The 19,086-nt window shown below is 44.0% G+C and overlaps 2 protein-coding genes and 1 long non-coding RNA gene across 3 annotated transcripts in view; 2 read left to right on the forward strand and 1 right to left on the reverse strand.

The window, feature by feature from the left end:
- Nucleotides 1-19,086, reverse strand: part of LOC105830581 — a 128,711-nt gene that overhangs the window by 106,905 nt on the left and 2,720 nt on the right. Inside the window, exon 2 of the mRNA XM_036293255.1 lies at nucleotides 18,700-19,063. Coding sequence (XP_036149148.1) covers nucleotides 18,700-19,006 — 307 coding nt within the window. The 5' untranslated portion in view covers nucleotides 19,007-19,063. The remainder of the gene's footprint in view (nucleotides 1-18,699; nucleotides 19,064-19,086) is intronic.
- LOC105833412 (atrophin-1) overlaps nucleotides 1-19,086 on the forward strand; it is a 117,717-nt gene that overhangs the window by 86,479 nt on the left and 12,152 nt on the right. The window contains exon 7 of the mRNA XM_028193860.2: nucleotides 15,403-15,552. Within this exon, the coding sequence (XP_028049661.2) occupies nucleotides 15,403-15,552 (150 nt within the window). The remainder of the gene's footprint in view (nucleotides 1-15,402; nucleotides 15,553-19,086) is intronic.
- Nucleotides 539-15,179, forward strand: LOC118647778. Its single transcript, XR_004964918.1, has 2 exons — nucleotides 539-1,320; nucleotides 10,173-15,179. It is a non-coding gene; the product is annotated as an uncharacterized LOC118647778 (long non-coding RNA).

Here is a 19,086-nt window from a genome sequence, read left to right on the forward strand (position 1 = left end):
GCAGCATATATGCATGCATACACACACGCACACATACATGTATACCACGGTGAAGTTAGGTGCACGCCGCTGGATTTTCCAGGGTTTTCCCAGGGTTGCGGTAGAGCGTTGAACCGGGTGGAGGGTGGGTGACGTGTAAGGGTGGAAGGGAGAGCAGCAACGAGCGAGCGGATGGTGGTGGCTGAGGCGAACGAGGAGGAGAGGGAGGAAAAGGATGAAGAGGGGGATGAAGAGGGCAGATGGATGAAGGGGGAGGGAGTGCGCGGCGAGGGAGGGAGGAACTATAATGAGTGGTGCGCGCAAGGGAGAGCGGGATAAAAAGGGGGATAGGGGGTGGTAGCATAGGCAAGGAGGGCGGCTGGGCGGAACGGGGGAAAAAGCAGGGTTGGTACAGGGGTAAAAAGGTCGGAAGCTGTGGCAACTGCCGTGGCGGCAGCGGCGGCGGCGGCGGCGGCGGCAGCGGCGGCGGCGGCGGTGGCAGGGGGGAGAAAGGGGGGAGGACTCTGCTCGCTGCGGATGGCGGAAGAGGGGTAGACGGGGGATGGATCGAGCACGACGGGTCAATTTGAGTATCCGGGGGAGCATGGGGATGAGAGGGGTTGGCGGAAGGCGGGCGGGCATGCGGACGCATGGTCCAGGGGCCTAAAGGCAGTAAACGTCGAAAAATCCGACCGCGTTCGGGCCGTTCGATGGCTCGGAAGAGGGTCGAAGCCGCGATCGACCATTACAACGCGCGAGTCGAGTATCGCGCGTCGTGCACCGGTGGTGCGCGCGGTGTAACGTCGAGAGACCGCACCGGGGATAGAGGCGAAACACACACGCGTATTCAGAGAGATAGAAAGAGAAAGAGAGAGAGCCAGAGAAAGAGAGAGAGAGAGAGAGAGAGAGAGAGAGAGAGAGAGAGAGAGAGAGAACGCGAACGAGAGAGGGCGAGGGAAAAAGAGAGAGACGCGGGGCTCTTTTCCGTAATTTCGGGGTGAGCCGGCAGGGTCGATTAACGCGGCCGTGATTCACCCGTTAGATCGGTAAGGAGGAAGTTCGTTCGCGCGCGCGTCGCAGATCTCACGATATTTCGATCTGTTTTCTTAATCCTCGCGGTCGCAGTGGAGTACGTGAGACGAGTGTTTCACCTTGTTGAGCTTCGTAGTGATTTCTCATCGCAAACTGAAAACCCCTTTGCCGAAGTGAAAACTTCGTGACGATTCGATCAATTTTGTGAAACTGCCCGACATATTTTACACACGCTCAGCTGAGTGCGCAATGCGACGACTCGTCAAGGATGTATAATGCTCACGAGATTCTTGGAGGAGTTGTAATCATGTGAGAATAGTACATTTACATATTTGTTATGTGCAATCTCCTTAAAATTCGTGTGACGCATGCTCATTCCACATCGAGTACAAGTTCGAGTTTCATAGTTGAACTGATTGAACGACGCCTTAGTCGAACTAGAGCTACATACAATTAGTACGTGAGGTTCAGCAAAGTTCAGCGGATGCAATTGCAATTGCGAATCGCTCGTTAATTCGGAAATGCCCTCGACGGATTCACTCGTATTTCCGTCACTTTCCTCCTTTTTGCGAGTTTTATCACTACGTGTTCTTAGTATATCGCTGTGATACATTAAGCGTAAACTAGTTTCGCGGCATTCAAATTCAAATGCACTCGGCTCGTTTCATGCAGGCGGATCTGTTACACGCATTTGTCCGGTTCAACACCAACGTGCTGTATTTTACAATGTGTTATAATCATGTTACCGCAATGTTACTGCAGATAACGTACGCATCGTGAAACGCCCCTATCCACGGATACATAATATTATCTATTTGTAATATGAAGGATATCTCAGAACCATCATATTTTCTCTCGTTATGGCTATTACGAATGCTTTGCGAGATGGTGGAAATTTGGGAAGCCCGCTGCATTAAACATGCCGTTAACTTTGACGAAATTTAATTTAGGCTAAAGTTCGTTTAAAACTATAAGTGTAAAAAATAAGGTTTTATTATCGTCATTGAAAGTCAACACTACCAGCTCCTACTTTGCAATGTAAAATAACCTCTTTACTTGGGTCTTGTTTGAAAGAAATTTTTCTCCTAATTCTAAACTCCGCAGATTGCAAAGACGCGCTTCGTGGATGGCCTCTAACGGCGCAAACGAAATGCAAAACTCCATGCGTATACTTTCTTCTCCGCGACCTGTAATGTCTTCATTCACCCAGAAATTTTTAAGTGAATTAGACATGCTGACGTATGCCTTCGCGAGCATATATAAATTTAAAGGGTTCCGATTAAGATTTTGTCCTCGCCGCCCGGAGGATCGTGCATATTTGATTGAATGTAACCCGCGAAAGACGTTTCCCGGCAAAGTTTCGAACTTTCCTCCCGCGAACTCCGGAGAACATCTGAAAACGGGTTAAGGGTCGGAAGTTTCGCGCCGCCGCTCGCCGCGCGCGCAGTTTATATCCCCCGGAATGTTGAGGGAAAAAGTTTCTCCCGGCAAGGACGCAACTGGTTCGAAGATTTCCCCGCCGGCGACGGCTCGATTCCGCGAAATTGCCAAACGCGTCGCGACGCCGACGCTTCGGCTCGATTATCATCCCGGAGAGCTCTCTTCGCTGATTGCGACATCGTAATTCAGGATCCTGCCTAAATTGCTTAAACTGTAACTGTAACTGAAGAGTATCACACGCGAGCTTTCCATGGTCACGGGAGAGAGCGGACAAGCGACTCGCCTTAATTAATTTAAAGTTGATTCTATTAAAAAAAGTAAATAAATAAGAAACAAAAAGATTGCAATTGATGAATGAAGAATACTGTTACCCTTATAAATATTAACATAATGAAACATATGAGTTATAACATCTAGAACAATAAACGCGAAATGTTTTTAAAAACGTGTAAGACGATTTGATTTGCTTTTCCGTGAAAACACTTGGCAGCTGTACGTTGCGCGCATAATTTTGATTCGTAATATCGAAATATTGTGTACGAGCATATTCTAAGGTATATGTTTTAGACGTTACTTCTCGTTCAGCTTGCAATGCTGAATCATGACACTTGCGAGGTCATATCCAAGATTGCGCCCGAGGGCGCGTCGGGGAGAGGAGAGGAGACTTTTTCTCTCTGCAATCGATTGCACGACCCAATCTACACGGTCGGATTTTTTCGCACGACGCAAAATATGCGCAACGAGCGTGTAGTTTTGTGGATATCTCATCTTCGCAAATATTTCCGACGTATTGTTGATTTTTCCACGCGACACCCACGTTCGTTTATCCCCGCGATTTACGAAAAAAAGAGGGGGAAGATGGGGGGGGGGGAGGGAAATAGAGAAGAAAAAACTCGACAGATGGAAAACCGAACGAGACGCGTTCCGGAAGATTTCGCTTTTATCGCGCGCAAATATTTCTTCGTCGGTGACGGACGTCGAACGCACACGCGACGTGCAGTGTATTCGGTCGATGACCCACTTCGCGCGCGAAGTTACTCGGACGGTACCAAAATTGGACTTGATTGATCGACTTTATTATTTAGCCCTGTCAACCACATTCTGCAGCTGGAATTTAAATCACGCTAAAATCGGAGGCCGCTCCGTCATCCGTCCGTTATTATAACTATCTTAATTTAAACAGCGAGCACACGGAAAGCTCAAGAAAATTAATTGCTGACAATTTCCATTTGTTGCCCCCGTGCCACTGTCTTAAAAATAATATATTGCTTTTTCAATATAAAAAATTTCAATTGTATTCAACATACAAATAGAATTTAATACACGATTAATTACGTGCTTTACGTCAGTTGCAATTACATCAATTTGATTAAGCAGAATTTTAAACGTCCCGCGAGAAAAAATAATATGTAAAAATATTTGTTTAAGTGATAATTTTTTTTCATTTCAAAACATCATATAGAATTTCTTTAAAAATTTCATCACGTTTTCGTACGTTTACGTATTCAACATCTCGCCTTCATATGTTTAACACCTCATGCTATACGAAACATACTGCTATTGTAAAACTCTGTTTGATAATTAACTGCAATTTAGCGAGTCCTCGTCGCGTCGATGAAGAAACTTTCGAAGAGTCGCTGCCGAACAGTTTCAAAGGAAGATGTGACACGCGCGAGCGGTTTCGCGCGACGAATCGCGGATCCATTTTCGCCGGTCGTCGCCTCGAAAGTCCGCGGAGGGAAAACTTTTTCTCGGCCAAAGGCGCCCGTTGTCGATCGGGAGAGACGGTGATGGGGCTGCTCGCGACACGGCACAGCACTCGGGGGCACTCGGTCGCCGACCCAGTTAGCCGTCGGCGGTGTCGTAAAAGAGGGAATGGGAAAAAGAAAGAGCGGGGTGGAGAGAGAGAGAGAGAGAGAGAGAGAGGAGGTTTTTCGAACGGCGCGCGAAAGTTGAACGTGACCGGCGAAACTTTTCGTGGTCGTGCCAAGCCGAGTCTCTGCGACGCCGGGCGACACGACGCGAGGCGACGCGACGCGGCGCGTCGTATACAAGTGCGCACCACCAGTCATCGGTTCCGAACCGACCGACCGACGACCACCTTCGCCCTCGACGGCGACCTCGACCCCCGACAGGTCCAACTTGTTGTAAGAGACTCGGAGAGTTGGCTGCGCGCCGCGTCGCCGCGACCAACCTGGCGAGAATAACTAGCCGGCGTTATCGAGATGAAATATAGGTTGCGCGCGAATCATTCGCGACAGCTGCGTGCTTCTCTTCATGCAGGTACTTCTCTTCGTCTTGGAGAGAGAGAGCGAGAGAGGGCTGAGGTGACGAAATTACTATGCACTGCCATTTAGTTCTGTGCAATAATTAAACTGACATATATAAATCCGTAATGAAATGAAAATATACCTTTTTCCGCGAATATATGGTGCTAATGATAATAAATACAAATCTGAAAATGTCTCTTTGAAAGGATAATTTTTTAAAACATCCCCGCCATAGATTACAATTTTACATCCCGCAATATTTGTGGAACGCGGAAATAATGCAAAAGTTATATATATAATATATAATTTTTTTTCACAGAAAATACAATACGTTGTAATACATCGCCGAATGATTGGATCAAATATGTATTTAATAAAGCGTTGAAATGAATGTGATAAATAATGGCTAATTGCAATTTGCGAGTTTTTAAATTGTATTAAATCTATAATCTACAAAGCACGAGCGTAATATATTACAAATATTATCTCTGGAGGCGAATTACTTGTGTGTAGCACGTGCACGCAATAAATCTAAGGAAAATTGTGGGCGCTTGAGAGCAAGATACGCCGAGTTACATCCCACTCGACAATGTTATCAATGAGTCGTACGCATCATGGCGTTAGGACAATGCATATAACCGTGCATATACACTCTTTCAAATCATATATTTTTGTTCCTTTTTTCACAAGGACGTTTCCAAATAAAAGTTCCACGTCGGATTGGCGTATCAATTTCGGGGGGGGGGGGGGAGGAGGAGGAAAAGCGTTTTCACGCAAATATAAAACATTTTACTTTTTTATCGCTTTCGACCGATCCCCAGATTGTCGTGTGGTTATTTTATAACCGCCGTGTATATACACGTGCGGCAATCCTTTACCCGCGCGGTCGTCGCGCCGGTTCGATAGTTCACGGCACTCGGTCGAAGTTTTCTATCGAAGAAACTTTTTTTCCCGGAGAGAAAGAGAGAGAGTGAGAGAGAGAAGAACGTTCTTAAGGGGTCATGACATCGCTCGGAGCTTTCGCACCGAGATTATCCTCCCCGCCGCCTATCGATAATCGATTATGCGAGCCGATGGTCGCACGTGAGAACCTCAAGGCTGATGTTATACGTGAAGTACAACGGGAAACACAAACTGCTTTCGCCCCGTTGTTGTTGTGTTGTTGTTGTTGTTGTTGTTTTGGAACGATGTTAGATAATAACGACCCACATAACGAATGGAACTTGTCTAATATCTTATTTGAGCTTTCTTCTCTCGCGTGATTCCGTTTTATTCCGTTAGTTACACAACAGAAAAGAGAGAAAGGCAGAGACTCAAACAATTATACTTTTCCTCGTGAAACAACGCGATGTAAGACGTAAAAAGAATAAAGTTTACGGCAGAGATATTTCTCATTCGTACCGATTACATGCGTGATTCTTGCGAATTTCAATATTTCATATCGTATCGCGGTGCATACCGTGAGAAAGATTTGAGGCACATTCCATGAATATCCCCTTCGCAATCCTGTCGCAATCGTAACGAAATCTCGCGGATAATCCAATTCCGTATCACACGTTTATATGGTCAAATTGAATTAAGGCGCGTAATGTTGGAGATTTTACGGGAAATAATTATAGCCTAAGTGGATCAATTTTTATTAGTTTCGGTGAACGAGTTTAGTGATGAAGCGTTACGTTACTTCGTTGAAGTAAAAATCGTTCGAAAACATCTGCGGTAAGCAAGTTTTTCGTTATTTATCTTCGCACCACGTTAATTAACAGATTGCAAAGATAATTAAGAGAATTCGAAGTTGGAGGAGGGGGGGGGAGTGAAAGAAAGAGCGTTCATTTCGGGTACGTCCGATACACCGATAAGAGCCGAAGTTTCTAATCGATAAGTCACGTTCCACTTGCACGAGCGTATCGAGACGCTTCGGTAATTTCAATTTTCCCAGGCGCGATGATAAATCTTTCCGACGCGTAATTGCCGCGGGGCGGCATAAAACGATACGCCGCCGGTAAATTAAATCGTAAGTGGAAAGTAGTTAAGGTCCTCCATTCGTCGCGCGCGGCACAGACACTGGATGAAGTGATTATTGTCGGAATGCGGTCAGGCGAGTACGGAGAATGAGTACTCACGGGTACACTTCGTTTCCCGTGTTTTCTTTCTCTGCGATTCGGGTAATTTATCGTCGTAACTGCAAAGAGAGAAGAGTAAACCGCGCAGACCATGCGCGCGCGCGCCCGCTCGCGCATCAGATATATACCGTACATAATCCCGCTAAACGAAAGGAAACGTAAGCAAACCGACGTGCAGCGGTCCATTGAGAATTTATAGGGGGATTTATTAGTCATTATCGTTACCACCCAGACCGGTCGAACGCGACTATTGGCACGAATACGCGGGAGATAATAATTAGAAGGTATAACACATTGGAATTAATTGCGCTACGCGATAAAGCTTAATACTGGTTGAAAAATCATAACAACTTACTCTCATTCTTCATGTCTTATGTACTTAGTCTTAATATATGTATCTTATTAACATTATATGCCATTAATACACATTAATCTTTTAAAAAGAAAATTGTACGTTATCAGATGCAGTAATAATTTTATATTAATCAATCAAGTAAAATCAATCAAATACCATATGTTTGGTACATAAAGGCTTCGATTCTTCTGTCCCATTTTTTTCAATAGTGCAAAATCTTAGTGACGTAATATCGACCACATGTAAATTGACGTAATGATTTAAATGGGAAAGATACAGATAGCGATGGGGCATTGACACTCTGCAAAATTGTTGCATCTCTCGTATAGATGACAGGAACAAATAATAGAAAATAATATCTTAAATACAAAGAAATCGTCCTTGTACAAGGACTAGATGCATCAAGGAGTTAATATGATACCTAAAGGACGACGTCGCGATATTCTATACGGGGCTTCGCTTGAGAATTGCGGCTGGTTATTGCTTCGAGGGCCATCACTAGACGCAAGACCGTCCTTTGGCGGTCGGTTGCCGTAGGTGGCAACGAAGGAGGTGGCCAAGAAGGAGATGGTGTACGTTGAGGCGACAACAGTAGTGTAGTGGTAACTATAATGAGTGGCGGTTGTGTGTGTATATGTGTGCGAGTAAGGCGAAGGGGGAAAGAGAGAGAGAGAGAGAGAGAGAGAGAGAGAGAGAGAGAGAGAGAGAGAAAGAGGGTGAGAGGAACGAAGGCGAGGGAGTGCAAGGGCGAGGGGTTAGGTCGAGCAAGGGCGAGATGGGCGAAGGGTGCCGCGTTGAGTGGCGAAGAGAGAGAAGGGTCGGGAGAGCGGAAAGGGCGAGTGTGGGAAAACGTGTAGCCTCAGCCTCCACCCTTTTCCACCCACCGACCACCCTGTCGCTGCTGCTCGGTCCAAGAGGGGCGAAAGAGGAGGAGGAGGAGGAGGAGGAGGTAGCAGAGGGCGAACAGGGAGGACAGGGAATGGTTAGGGGGTGGTGAGCAGGAGGAAAAAGGGAACTCCGGGGCTGCCGAGGGGAGCACGACGAAGGGAGAGGGGTTGTCGCACGCCTATCCGCTCGATAGCAGCTTACAGTCCGTACACGTTCGCTACCTCTCTAGAATTTAGTGCCCTCTGTCTCTTTTCTCTTACTTCTTTCAAAATTTCGCCCGAAAAAGACATCCTCGCTAACTAGCAAATGCATACAACTTTGAGATTTCCTCCGGTCGCCGTACGAAACTTATTTCCCGGCTCTGAGGCGTCTTTCTGTCGGACGTGATCGAACGCGATTCATTCACAACAGAAGATGCCTGTTAAAAATATGAGATCTACGACTTCTTTATCATCATTACTGAAGCTAACTTAGCTGAGCGAGTTTTTTTTTCCCACAACATTATTTTGCATCTCGGAGTATACAATTCAGAAAAAAATATATATAAATTATCCACTGCAGAGGTTTTTTTAAAGATTAGATTATTTAACTCCGTTTCTCATGATCGCCAATCTTAAAAATGAGAAAAAAAAGGCAATGAAGAAAGTATTAGATGGACAGTAGGTTAGGGTCATCCGAAGGATCGGAAGGAAAGAGCGTCCAAAGAGAAAGTACTATGTTGGCTATCGGATGACGATTATACAGAGAACGCCTGTTTCTTACCTTTGGCGCCTTTGTGAAACTGTATCCCGCTGTGTCTCGGATAACAGAGACGTCGGTGGAATTACTGCCGAGAGACGCAGGCGGCCCTAGGCGCGAAAGCCTGAAGATCTCCCGCTTGAATCGCCCCGGAAGGACGTTTCTCCCTATTATCTCGTTTTAACAGCCGGACGGTGGCGGCGTATCGGACGAGGAAAAAGTCGCTTCAAAGTCGCACGCGAGCGACCGAATTCTCTTTAAACGCGCCAACCCCTCGGCGCGTTTTAATTAAAAAAATATTCTCGGCCCTACGCGAGCACAAAAGCTGAAATTACTCGAGAAGCGAGCGACGACACCCGAGCAAGAGAGAAAGAGAAAGAAAGAAAAAGCATCCGGACGTCTTGAGACTTTCGCGCGGGGATATCATTAAGCACACCTGGATGTAATACGTGCTCGTTCGCAAATTGTGGCACTGAGATATACCCGCCTCTTCCTCTCGCCCGTCCTCTTCCTCACCCTTTTCTCTCTCTCTCTCTCGCTCTCTCTCTCTCTCTCTCTTTCTCTCTCTCTCTCTCTCTCTCTCTCCCTCATCACCGACACGCAGGCGGCGTGAGAAAAAGAGAGCAACGTCAGAACTCGACCGTTTCCTAGGTCGCCGCCGACGGGTCTTCGTCCTGGAAAACCCTGAAAATTGATTTTCCAGGCGCGGTCTCCCGCGTTACCCACGCACAGGTCTCTCTCGGTTGCATCGATTTTCACCTGGCTTTCCCCTGTCCGCTACCCTCTTCTCTCTCTCTCTCTCTCTCTCTCTCTCTCTCTCTCTCTCTCTCTCTCTCTCTCTCTCTCTCTCTCTCTCTCTCTCTCTCTCTCTTTCTCTGTCGTACATTCCCTCTCCTGCCGCTACTTCGTTGCTCGCCATCGCCACCGACTCAAACCAAGCGTTCATTCAGAATCCGAGAGGAAAAAAAAGGAGCGAAATCTAGGTCAATGGAGGTTTGAGAAATTTGCGATAGTCGTCACCGCCGCCGTTTCGTTGCGGCTCGCCGTTCGTCACCGAGCAATGAGCGAGGAATATCGTCCGTGTCGATTTCACGCCGCTTCAAATGCGAATACACTCGTCGATCGAGAAATTCGCACGTTTGATAAAGCGCGAGACTAACAATGCTCGTCGGAGTTCACGTCGATGACGATTAAGATGTCCAAAATGATTTATCTCTGCGACGAATATCACTATCGAACGTTCGTGAATTTATGATACGTCGTACGAAAGATAGAAACTTGTCTTAATAAACAAAACGGATTTTTAATTATTCGCGTTATGAACAAAATCGTCCTCCCCCTATCCAATAGGGATCCGGAAGAAACGACGGTACGAAAGTCGAGGGAAGAGTCGCGATAATTTACTTCACTGCTGTTACAAAAATCTTACACGACTGCGAGCGATCTGCGCAACGAGTTAGCGGCCATTTAGATAATAAACTGTACATTTCGCGCTAAATGATAGCCGAGATCCCCGCGGCTCCCTCGGCGCATCGTTACCGTTGTCTGGAAATGAAGGAGGAGGGTCGAGTCCCCGCGCATTAGAAAAATATCAAGGGCAATATTTCTTCCCGAGAGCGTTGCTCGCCGCGCCTCCCGTAACCGAGAACGAGACCCCGGGAGAAGGAAGTGGGAACGGGCGAGAAGAAAAATGCGATACGTAAGGTCCTGTTGCTTCGCGCTCTCTGATGTCCGGAATTCTATAAAGCGACTTAAGGAGGACATACTGCGACGGCTTTCAAGTCCAAAAGTTCGAAAAGTTTCCACGGCGCCGGGGAATCCCGGCAGTTTTGACTATATTGTCGCAATATGATGGACCTTGGAAAATCACGTTGAGAAAATACTTGTTGCGGACATCCTTAGAAACAACAGAGACCCATTCAGTTGTACGATGCGACGAATTGTCGACTTCCCTTTGGAAAAGGTATTAGGTATGTGCTACCCTATTATGTGCAAAAGTTTTGATGTTTTTATTTGAGAGGCAACTTTTAAATGTGCTCATCTCATTGTCTATGTATGCAGCTGCATCTTTGTAATAATTGTTATAATAAATAATAATCGCATTTTAAAGAAAGAAGATATGGATAAAAATTCTGTCAAGTAAGCAGATTGATAAGTTGCATACGGAAGCGTTAGAAACTAACAATTTCTTTAGTTTATTGTATATTATCGCCATACACGTTACATGCATTTTTAAAAAAAGCAAATGCCTAATGTATAAGTTTTCTAAATCGCTGTGCTTTCTTCGTGAATTTTTAATTATTGCTGTATCAATGAAACTTTTATTTATTTTATAACTGAATCATTGTTTATTATAAATATTAGTATAAAGACAGAACTGCATTGCATAGGCAATAAAACTAGCACTTAAAAATTTGCCTCTCAAATAAACTACCAGACTTTTCCACATGATAATTAAAAACTATAAATTTCTCTCTAAATTTCTTTTTTCTCGTAAAAAGAATTATTCACAGTTATCGCACATGAAAGATATATTTAACCTCGTTATATCATATATGACAAATAAAGATGAGCAAAGGAAATTAGAGAGTTAGGATTTAGAGAATTGCAGCTTATATTTCCCATGATTGTCAGCGAATATCAGTAATGTGATTAATTTGCAATACTAAATGAGATCATACTGAAATTAATTATTCGGTATATTTTCGGTTTGCAGATTGGAAATATTATCTTCAGATTTCACATATTGCACATCGATTATGTATCAAGTTGCACGGTTCAGAAATATCCATTAATAAAAATATGCTACGGTAAAAAAAATATATACGTAAATTATTTGCGGAAACAATGGTTCCATATTACAGAAAAATATTTGCATTGATATTAATATTTATGACGTATACCTTTCCGTATTTTATTTCTACTCTTAACGGCATTATCAGATGTTTTTAAAAATTTATATCTTTTGCATATTTTTTTATGTTAAAAAAATTAAATCCCTTAAACCAATACCTGGGTATTACCAATACTGGTATCGCCAATCGTATTAGTCGCAAAAAAATTTCAAAAACAGCAACAGAACTACGGCATATTTTGTTTCATGGAGATATAATAATTCACGAAAAATGTCCACGACAGAAGAACGGCGTTCCAAACTATTTTTTTCTCGCTCGGAGTATTCTCAAATTTCCCATAAATTACCATAATTTCTGAACTCTAAGAAAAATAGGGACTCGCGTCCGGGATCACATAGAATTCTAAGTTCCACCTCGATTACGTCCGTATCAGAGACGAGTCACAATTTACGGACGACCCGACCGCCATCGCGGCGCGGGAACGAGCGCATTTGCTTTCCATCGACGTGCGGGGAAAGGCGAGAGGGAGAGGAAGACGGGGGGGGGGGGGGAACACACTTTTCACACCCTCGCTCGAAACACCATAAAGCACCGGGCGCGCTAGGTGGGAAGGTCGAGTGAAGTCAAGTTGGGTTAGGTTAGGTTAGCGTCGTGAATGACGGAGGAGGGTCGCGTTTCGCCCCGATAAAGTTTGTTCGATCGGCCGTTAGTCTCCTTCTTATGGCCCCTATGCCGCGGCAAGCTTTAAGCTACCTCCATAGTAAAACTCGCGATCATTGCTCGTCTATACGTGAGCGTTTCGCGAGAAATTCACGAATTTTCAAAATCAAAGGAGGAGTACACATATATATATATATATATATGTGTATATGTGACAAGATGTAGAAGAAGCTAATGCCAGAACTTTTTTTTCAAAGACATACCTTTAATTACGTGTTACACGTGTCTTGGAATTGTTCTACCAGTGTCCCAGATTTATGCTAATTATCCATTTATTACTCTCGAAAAAGACTACTCGGGTCGCGGCTCCGCAACGTGGGGCCGGTATTACACACACGTGGCGCTTCGTACCCTTTTCCCGCGGACTTGGAGGTCGGGCACGTTGTGCCGGAAAGCGTGCAACGGCCGCGGACGAGCGTTTAACTTTGTTCCGAAGTTCTCCAAGGTCGTGCCGGCGCGGCGCGGCGCGCCCGTTGTAGGTCGGTGCCACTGGAGTAAAGCAGCGGAGAGAGAAAGAGAGAGAATTTCCCGAGGCCGCGTCATAAATCTCTATCTGCTGCCTGGGGGTAAACGTTCGCGGGATAGACTTTGGCGACGATTGTAATTTCGCGCCACCAGGGTGTTGTCTCACCCCCACGTGTACGCGAACATGTGTGAGTGTCCGTGTACCTGTACCGCCGAGAGCGACGAAAGATTTATCCGGTCCCACTTTCTTTTCTCCCACGACGCCGACGGGGAGGAGCGATGCTTATTGCTCCGGCGGTTGGTGGCGTAAATAAATTTATTATCGATGTCGCGTAAACGCGGTAGGCGTTTCTAATTTATGAAGCTTTTTGTTAACTCCTTTAACTTTTAAACGGCCGGATAGAGTAACTAGAGATTGTATCTTCAATCGATAAAAAAAGAAGAGATTTCTGCACGACTTTTTTTCATAATTTTTTCATAATTTACCAATATAATTTTTAATTGCACTTTATAAAACTGACATAAAATACTTACCGCGAATATAAAATATTCATCTTTGCATACATTTTAATATATTATATAGGATTAGACTGTAACTTCAAAAGGATTGTAATACGCGATTAACATAACGCAAGACGTTCAATTCCGCGACATGACGTGACGCGGAAATGGATTAACGAGGTGAGACTTCAACGCGTAAATAATTGATTTGTAGTCGGCAAATCAATCTCCACAAGCGACGAGCGATTACTTCCCTAGTCGCATGGTAAACTCCCCCCCCCCCTCTCTCTCTCTCTCTCTCTCTCTCTCTCTTTCATAATGCAACTTTATATACAAAGTAGAAAAAAACTCCAACCCACGTTTGACTCAAACCATTTAATCCTTTTTTTTTCATCGATACTATCCTTTGTAACACTTGCTCCGGCAACAAAGTATTTGGCCAATTGTTGCGCGAGTTATTATCACGGAAAGCGTCGAAAACAAAGCTCCCCGGGGGATTACTTGACAACGAGCACTTAGCTGCTCATTCATGCGACCGGTTTTTTTTTCCGCACGCATTGCCAATCTGCATAACCGCGGGAAAACCGGCGCGATATACCTTTTATACGTTACGTTAAGCGCGGTGTTTGCTTTTCGCGATACGAAATAAACGATCGCGCGCGTTTACCAAGCATTCATACGTCAATATTTAGAACGAATTGTCGTCCGTACGATTTACCGCTGTTTGTACGCTATTTATACGCGCTATTTATTATTTATACAATGGAAATTTGCGATTCGCGACGCTAATTGACGCTCGTCGCTGTTGTAACATTCAAGCGGTCAACCGCTAATCGTTTGTACATCTTGCACGAGATTAATTTATATATCTTCATGAAACAGTTCTCTCTCTCTCTCTCTCTCTCTCTCTCTCTCTCTCTCTCTCTCTCTTTCTCTCACTCTGTTTCTCTTTCTCCTTCTGTATTCACGTTCGCAATAGGTCGGCATTAAAAATAAGAACAAGTAATCTTACAATATGCCGGGCAAAAATAGTAAATTAATAATAGAATACCAATAGTTTTATCAATAATTTAAGAATGCTTAGAACTGCCACTGTAAAATTGTTGATTCGGTAATTGAATGAATTATTTAGGAAAGCTAAACTGATCAAAATAAAGTGTTTGCCATGCTTAAGTGAAAGATTTCCGCGAGTCGTAATTAAGAAAAAAAAATTGAGTCACTATCGGTTAAAAATATATCACAAGTGTACAGTAAGCTTGAATGATAAAATTCACGATGATTTTAGTATAATCCGGGCAAAACGATACCGGCGCGTGGTACCATCGACAATGGAAACAACAATGGTTGTCATTTCTATTACAATAGACACGCTGCGCGCTTCTGTTCTAACAATTCCATTATCTCCGCGCGAAAGCCTCCGCCGGGGCGAGGCTTTATTATGCCTATCAGAAAATTTAGATCGTTTATTTAATGGGATATAAATAGTCGAGCGCGGCCTATTAACAAAATACGGAGTATTTCGCGCGGAACAATAGCTTTGCGAAGTCATTTGGCCGTTCACGCGACGACTGCAATTATACGTTTCGTTTTAATGGCGCCGCAAGTAAGCAATTTAATGCTTAACGTTATGCAATTAAAATTAAAAATGGATCGTATAATATCATGGACGTCGATTTCATTAAAAATTTTTAAAAGCCAACCACGTCTGCTTCGGCGATGCGTGTAACATGTTCCAATGTACACGATAATAATTTTATCTCTCCCCTCTTTTTTTTCCCCCTGTAGCGGCAATTATTGCAAGATGCGAAAAATGCAAGAGAAAAAAAACCGTTTAAAATTTAATAATTTATCAGGCATTTAATTTAAAAGTCTAATTTTGTTTGTCGAACTTGAGTTAGTAGGTCAGAATCGATTGACAAATTAATACTTTACTACTCGCGGTAATGAAGTTCATTATGATCGCGAGAGCGCGATTATTATGTTTTTACTATTAATTTGTGCAGTTAGACAATTGTTTTCATTCTGTTGTTCTTTTCCAGGGAAATGCCTACATCTAAGTGGTCTCACGCCCGAACCATTGACTGCGGACGACGATTACAAGCTCTTACGACTCGGCATCGGTTTTACAAATATGGTAGCACGTGCGACAAAAGGCAGCGCAGATCTTACAAGAAAGGAAATTAAAGAAGGTCAGTATGCCGAGCGCTTTTAGTACGTCTGAAACGAGCAACGGGATAATTATGAAATCTCGGTTGAAAATAATTATCGCATAAGCCGATATCGCTCCAGCATAATTTGCTCCGCGAAAATTAATTTGAATTTTGTATTATATACACGTTATACAATATTTTATCGCTATTTATATTTTATTATAATATGAAAAAAAAAACAGTATAGAATATTATACATTTCGTTCCGATTAATATTTACAAATTTCATACTTACTCGATGTAATCGAGAGAAATGTTTTATTGCCTTTTTTTTATTTCTTTGATTGTCTTGAGTTCAAATGACTATATTTTCGATATATCATGAGAAGTTACCTTTTCGAAGACCTTTTCAAAGACAAGTACTCTAAATTGTTTTTCTAATGCTCTTAGAAGAAGAAATAACGGTTTTTAGAAACTTGTTGGGACAATTTCAAGGACAGATCTTCAAAGTTTTCTTTGTAACGAAACCCTTGTTCTGTAACTGTTGTTATACCGTCTTTACGCAAGTATTTTATATAATAAAAAGCTGCGCAATGTAACAATATTCACATTCTGTCGTGTAACAGTTACAAAACAGGTCCTTTCTTGAGATTGTCTTTTCGAAAAAAATCACATGATTTATAAAAATCACATTATTAATTTCATCGTAAATCACTATGTGATTTTTCACAGATGGTCCAAATTTTCTTTGTAACGCCAATTACGTCAGCCCATTAAACATTACAGAATCAAGAATCCTATAATGGTTTTCTTAAAATACCTGAAAATTTATATATATAGATGCAGAGATCTGAAAATAATTGTGTTAAATCGTCAAAATAATTATGAACGTTTAAGCTGACTGCTAGAATGCTAAAATTTATCGCAACATCGCTCAGCTTCGGCGTCTTATTTAATTATCTCGATTGTCTAATTACTTTCATTGATCGGTCTAGCTTAATTTTAAAATATTTAAGGAAAACCGTTTTTTTTTCTTTTCGTGTATGTATACAGACACATGTTCTACAAAGTGATAATATTTTATTGAGCTGAAACATATCGCCTGCAAAGCAACCTGATTTTCTAATAAAGTTGAGAAAAGCGATGGTAAACGAATTTCTATTCGCTCGATTGTTACTTCCTGTGATTGGCAGACTCTACTTATCGTCTCGGTAGTCGGGTGTCTATGTTCTCTCACCAGACCCGAACTCTTTGTACTGGTTACATTCGTCCTAGTATTTTAAGGATAATAGTACCTGGAATCCTATTACAGGACTCTAGTAACGTATTATCCTTAAGGCCCCTGTTTTCATTGCCAGGCAACAGGCAATGAAAACAGAAATAATGAAAGAAAGAGAGAAAGAATTTTGTTTTCTTTTTCTCTCTTACATTATTTCTCGTTCCTACTGCCTGTTGCCTGGTATTGTGTAAGGACCTTAACTTTCTAAAGCCAACGGCTTGTTTTCATGCTGGATTACTTGCTGAAAATACTGTTCTGATTGGTGTATTTCTGAATATGTAAAAATGTACCAATCAGAACAAAGTATTTCCATCCAACAAGCAATCTTGTACGAAAACGAGCATCGTGTGTCGCTGGCTTAAGAGTTCTCATATCTCTATGCTTAAGAGTCGGCTTCCGATCAGTTGCTTGCCGGATGTCCAAAGAGATAGACGCGATAACACGTCATCGAAAACATGGGAAACACACGGTCGATGTGAGTGCGAAACTATCGAAGTGAATACAAAGCAACGCGTTTTTCCTTCGTTTTTTTCCCCTTCTTTCGATGTGCAACGTGACACGCGCAAACTTCGGACTCTCGATTCAAGTTTATTCGTTCGTGCACGCCCCTCGTTCGATTTTTCGAGGCGCATTTCGAGTGCATCTCAAGTACGGTGAAACAGAATCTCATTGAGCACGGTGTAAACCCGCATAAACAAACGAACACGGGCGAACTCCGCGATTCTCTCGCGACACGCGGAAAACTCGCGTAACAAAGGAAAAAAGAAAACGTTGCGCGTGCCGCGTGCGTAACGTTTTTTCAGCCATGTGTCCGCGTCATCAGCTCTCCCTCTCGCTTTCTCTCTCTCTCTCTCCCTCTCCCTCTCTCTCTTTCTCTCTCGTTCGAAGCAGAATAGCAGTGGTCTCTCTCGGTAGCGTCACGCCACGTTTAATAGACGCGACGGCGAAACTTTCGGCATATCGACACCGAACCGTTTTACTATCATTCACAAGCTAATCTAAAAATGTAACGGGAAGAGGGGGGAGCTATCGCCGCACGCAGGGCGATTCCAAGTCGATTATCTCACGAACCGGTTTGAAATCTTAGAAAAATAGACTTTTCCGGGAACAGAAGGGGGGAGGAGAGGAGGAGGGGAGTGACGCTTTTCTCGATCGCAACTCGTAGAAAACGACTGGATATTTACAAACTCACGCGTGAATTCTCGAAGGATTCTTTGTGCTCTCGTCGCTCCGTTTTTCTTTTTTTTTTTTTTTTTCATTCGACTTCGATTCACTGTTGTGTCGCGTCCGCGTCCGGAACAGGTTCCCGACGTATCCGTGAGAAAAAAGGGAAGCGAACGGTAAGGGAGGTACGTGCAGATAAAAATAAACGGAACAACGCTAATGAGATAAGAGCCGGTTGCATCAACAGGTTAGGACGAGCGGGCCCGTGCGAGCGCCTCCCATGTTTCTTTCCGGGAAATATCTCTAATTACTTTAGCCGTGCGTCGGAGGAGAGAAAAAGAGAGAGAGAGAGAGAGAGAGAGAGAGAGAGGGGGGGGGGGGGGAGACCTTCCGATTTCCCAGCGGAAATTTGGCGAAACGACAATGCCGACACCGCTACTGTATAGCGTCTCCGCCGAAATGTCCCCCCCCCCTCTCTCTCTCTCTCTCTCTCTCTCTCTCTCTTCCTTCCCGATGGAGAGGACGCCGATACTTTTCTTGGATCGGCCGGCCGGAATTATCAGAATGATACATCTCGCCGAAACAGCGTTCTGTCGGCGCCATTTGTCGCGATTGCTAGCAGCGTCGCTATTCCGAAGAAAGAGAAAGAGAGAGAGAGAGAGAGAGAGAGAGAGAGAGAGAGGAAGACAGAGAGATAGACGGTAGTTTCGTGGATCGTGATCGAAGGGTGTTCTTTCTCTCACCGTGCATTCGCTCGTCTTTTGCATCTCCGTCCCGCGAGAACCGTCGCTGCTGCTGCTGCTTGCTGCTGCTCCTCCTCCTCCTCCTCCTTCTCCTCCTGCTCGGCGAACGTGGTGATCCAGCCCGAGGTCGACTCGACGCACTCATTCCCAAACGAGGTGCCGATTCCTGTTTCCTCCATCCTCCAGCGGTGTTAACTCCGCGCTTTTTAACAGGCCGATCGCTGCTCGGGCATTGCGGCCATGCATGTACGCGACGCGGGAAGCGACAGTACTGCCAACTTTGTTGAACGCGCGCTCTTAAAGGCATATCGCAACACGCGCATCGCCCCTGCCGAAAGCGGTGTAGACCCCTCCATTCGAAAATGTCGCCCCTACTTCGAATTTCGA

This window comes from Monomorium pharaonis, chromosome 10 (genome assembly GCF_013373865.1).
Source record: "Monomorium pharaonis isolate MP-MQ-018 chromosome 10, ASM1337386v2, whole genome shotgun sequence".
NCBI lineage: Eukaryota > Metazoa > Arthropoda > Insecta > Hymenoptera > Formicidae > Monomorium > Monomorium pharaonis.